General features: G+C 27.4%; 1 protein-coding gene across 1 annotated transcript; it reads right to left on the bottom strand.

Moving 5' to 3' along the window:
- Nucleotides 1-1,179: 1,179 nt before the first annotated feature.
- On the bottom strand, nucleotides 1,180-2,234 carry LOC112726559 (auxin-responsive protein SAUR32). Its single transcript, XM_025775987.3, has one exon. It carries the CDS (start codon nucleotides 1,908-1,910, stop codon nucleotides 1,524-1,526), a length of 387 nt encoding a protein of 128 aa, XP_025631772.1. The 5' UTR covers nucleotides 1,911-2,234; the 3' UTR covers nucleotides 1,180-1,523.
- Between the last annotated feature and the right edge of the window lie 1,630 nt (nucleotides 2,235-3,864).

Raw genomic sequence — 3,864 nt, 5'->3', positions numbered from 1 at the left:
ATTTGGTGGATTTTGTATTACTAGGAGTGTTATTTGTATTTGTTTTTGTTAGATGTTTCTTCTTCTTTTCTTCTTTTGGGGGATGGTTTAGATTATTTGTTAGAAGGTGTGGTATATGTATTCAAATCGCTCAATTGTGAGTGAGAACAATTTAAATTTTGGTGGTATTTTATTGTGAATGCTGATACACTTTGAAAAAAAATTAAGGAGTATATTACTCTCTAAAAATTAACTTATTACTAAAATAAATTTAAAAAAAATAAACAAAAAAAATATCCTAAAAATTAAATTCTAAAATTTAAACCCTAAACTTAAATCATTAATATAAAATATAATAAATAAAGAACTAAAACTTATTTAATTAATAAGGAGTATAGAAGAAATATTTAAAGATAATTTATTATTATTATTATTATTATTATTATTATTGAATTTAAACAGTTATTTCATTTAAAAAATAAGTTCCTATTAAAGAATAAGTTATTGTTACCGAGGATGAATATTCTCATAATAACAACAAGAGCTTGTACTTTCATAATATATAATTTATTTTTCTTTTTTTCATGCAAATTAAACCTCAATTTTTCTTTTCCCTTTTCCCAATGTTCTACTTGTTTATGGACACATAAGTTCACAAGATAAGGCACAAATTAAGGCAGGTTGAAATAAAGGCACTAATAAATTAATTACCATAATCCATGCAAAAGAAGAAGAAAATCCAAAATCAACATAAATAGAAGAGTGCTCAAATTTGATTTGCATATATCATTTATCTTAGCATCTCTTGATTATTCAGCATTATCCCAAACAAAGAATTAAAAGAGAAGAAAGTGGCATGAAAAAAGCAAGGGGATGTGGCATTTATTTGGATTTTGTTATTAGTAGTTACTACTGTCTATTGTACTTGTTCTGGCAAAAAGTACCATTTGGTTTGGTTAAGGATAATTCAGTGACTCAAAATAAAAGATCTCAAATAAAATAAAATAAAATAAAATATAAAATAACACAATTATTTGGTCCTACTTCCTTCCCATCAATTCCTCCTTTCCAATCCTTTTCCTTTCTTTTCCAAAAGAGTAGTGTACTAATTATTCCAAGGCATGAAAAAAAATTCTAAGAGATAGAAAGTAAAGGAAAAGAAAGAAAGAACTAAATAAAAATTATGAAGATAAAAAGAAATAAAAGAAAAGAAAAGCATCTACATTTTTTTTTCTTTCTTTTTTAACTTTTCATCATTATACAGTTCCCTATCAAAGATCAAACTCATACCAAAGTAGCTACAATTGGAAGAACCAACATTCTGTTATGTCTTCCTCATCCCACTCTATCTATACCTAAATAAACATAGGCAAAAAAAAAAAAAAAACCAAAAAATTATATAAAAAAAAACCTAAATTAAACTAGTCATTTACATGACCAAATCATTATGAAAAGAAGCCATGATTTTTGGTCATGATGATATTTATTCTATTATTTTCATGCCTTTTTTTTTCCCTTCTTTAATTTCCATCATCATCATCAAATTAAAAACCAAAGCAACCAACATGGTGATGATGATGATGATGATTATGGAAACTCTTTTCCCTATCAATCAAGCCGCTAACGTTCCTGAATTCTTCAACATGGCAAGGTATAGTTATGGTTCCTTTCTGATCAAAACCATACTCTTCTTCAGCTTCCTTCAATAATTGCATGAAGAGTGGGTGGTTGAAGTATATAACAGGAACAACAAACCTTTGTTGTTCTTCACCTTGACCTACCTTTATTGCCATAAACCCTTTTGGAATAACATCCTTAAACACTTTGTTGCTACTGTTGTTGTTGATGTTGTTGTTGTTCTTCTCACCATGTTGGAGGAGGTGGCGATGCAAATGGAAGCTCCTTGGACTGATCTTTTCTCCATGACCCATCTCTGCAAAAAAACACACAAACAAAAACACACCAAAAAGATTCAAACTTTTCTATGTGGGTATGTGTGTATGTTTCGGAATTTACTTCTCTCTTTCTCTTTCTCTCTCCTTCCTCTGTCTTTCTCTCTCTGAAGAAACTCACAAGAAAACAAGGCAATTCTTGTTGAGGCGGCTTAGAGATGAGAATCTTAGAGAACTTGGGGCGTTGTTAGACATGGCTGCTTATTGAGAAACGCATTACCAACCAAGAAGACTTTGAGATATATAGGACAAAGTGTTAAGAGAGAGAGAGAGTGCAAGTTGTTGTCTTTTTTTTTTTTTTTTTTCTCTTTCAAGTGTGAGAAGGGACACTTGGGTTTTGAAGAGTTGAGGGTAGGATTCAATCACAGCCGTTGGATCTTGGTGGGTGATTTGATGATGAGCATCTTTTGATGGTCAATGAAAGAACTCCACGAGGTTTTAGACTTGACTAGATGCTACCTCTCTTATTATGGACACCTGTGTGATCATTATATATAGCTATAGTAATTAGTAAGAGAAAGAAAATTATTATTATTATTATTGTTATTATTATTAGCAACAGAATTTCTTTTTGGTCAAGTTGATTTTTATATTTTTAGTATTATTAGATTGTGTTTGATCATGATATATTCTTACCCTTTTTTTTGAATTCCTAATATTTATTTAAAAGAACTAGTGGATTAATTATTAGATTAATGTATGATGTCATTTTAAGTGAGAAATATATTACATTTAATGATAACACAGGGAATCTTTAAGTAAGTTTAGATTCTTGTGCCGTTTGAGTTGGGAAAATTAGTTGATTTACTAATTAGTAGTACTATAAGATAAAAAAATTTGATAAGGGTAATTAAGTGTATTTAATTTCTTTCTTGTTTCATTAATTGTGCTTTTGATTTTTTATTATAGAGGATTTGACTCTAGTCTAGATCAAAGGGTTTTTCTTTTCTCTATATAGGTAATTGGACTATTGATATGATAATGGATTAATGGTAATCTTTATGAATTTCAAGTGAGTTTGAAAATTTTCACTAAATTTCACAAATTCTTACGGGGGAGTTTAAAGGGAGTTAAAGTGAGGAGGCACATTGGAAGAGATGGATTTCTTGATAGATTTTCTATGATTTGAAGGCTACGTTTTCTTTCATATATAAAGATTGAATTTAGATCCTCTATTAATTATTATTAATTTTGTAATTTTTATAAAATATGTGTTCTATTATTTTAATTTAAAAATAATTAATTTTTTATTTTATTATTTTAGTAATTTTTTATTTTAAAAAATCTTGATCTATTATTGAATTGAGATAAATTTAGAGTTATTAGAAACAAAAAAAAAGTTATAAATATCATTTATCATCATGAAACTACTTTTTTTTAAATATAAATTAATAAAAGAAAATATATAAATAATAATTATATCTTTAACATTTTTTCATACAAAATTCTCTTTTAAATTTATGTAAAATTTTACTTAGAATTTTTTAATTTATCTTATACTAATTCCATATAATTTAAATTAATAAATAAAAGTGATCCGTTAGTTATAACCCAACCCAATTATGCTTATAAATCGAAATTCAAATAAAATAATAAATATGACTTATTTTCAGTTAGAGAGAATCTTGACTATAATGCAACAATTTCAAAACAGATTGAAGGTAGTTACTAAAATATTAGAAAAATATCTCAACCACTTCGAAGAGGTAACATTTTATAAATAAAAAATCTTAACTACATAAAAGGTACACTATTTATTCTAAATAACATTACAGTTAAGCTACACATCCAAGTGTTTTTGGCAACCAAATCCAACCAAATTGGCCAAAACTCAACAAAAATTACTTTCATCACACCAGCGTGTATCACACGCGCATTTCAATAACGCAACTTCTTCGTCTTTATTTTCTCCTTCTATTTCTTCGTTTCCTCC

The sequence above is a fragment of the Arachis hypogaea genome, chromosome 12 (genome assembly GCF_003086295.3).
Source record: "Arachis hypogaea cultivar Tifrunner chromosome 12, arahy.Tifrunner.gnm2.J5K5, whole genome shotgun sequence".
Taxonomy (NCBI): Eukaryota; Viridiplantae; Streptophyta; class Magnoliopsida; order Fabales; family Fabaceae; genus Arachis; species Arachis hypogaea.
Note: the sequence above shows the minus strand (reverse complement) of the source record. Positions and strands in the feature narration are given on the sequence as shown.

Bases quoted from the DNA above. Each gene is read 5' to 3' on its own strand.
- LOC112726559 (XM_025775987.3), bottom strand. From the start codon at position 1,910: ATGGGTCATGGAGAAAAGATCAGTCCAAGGAGCTTCCATTTGCATCGC.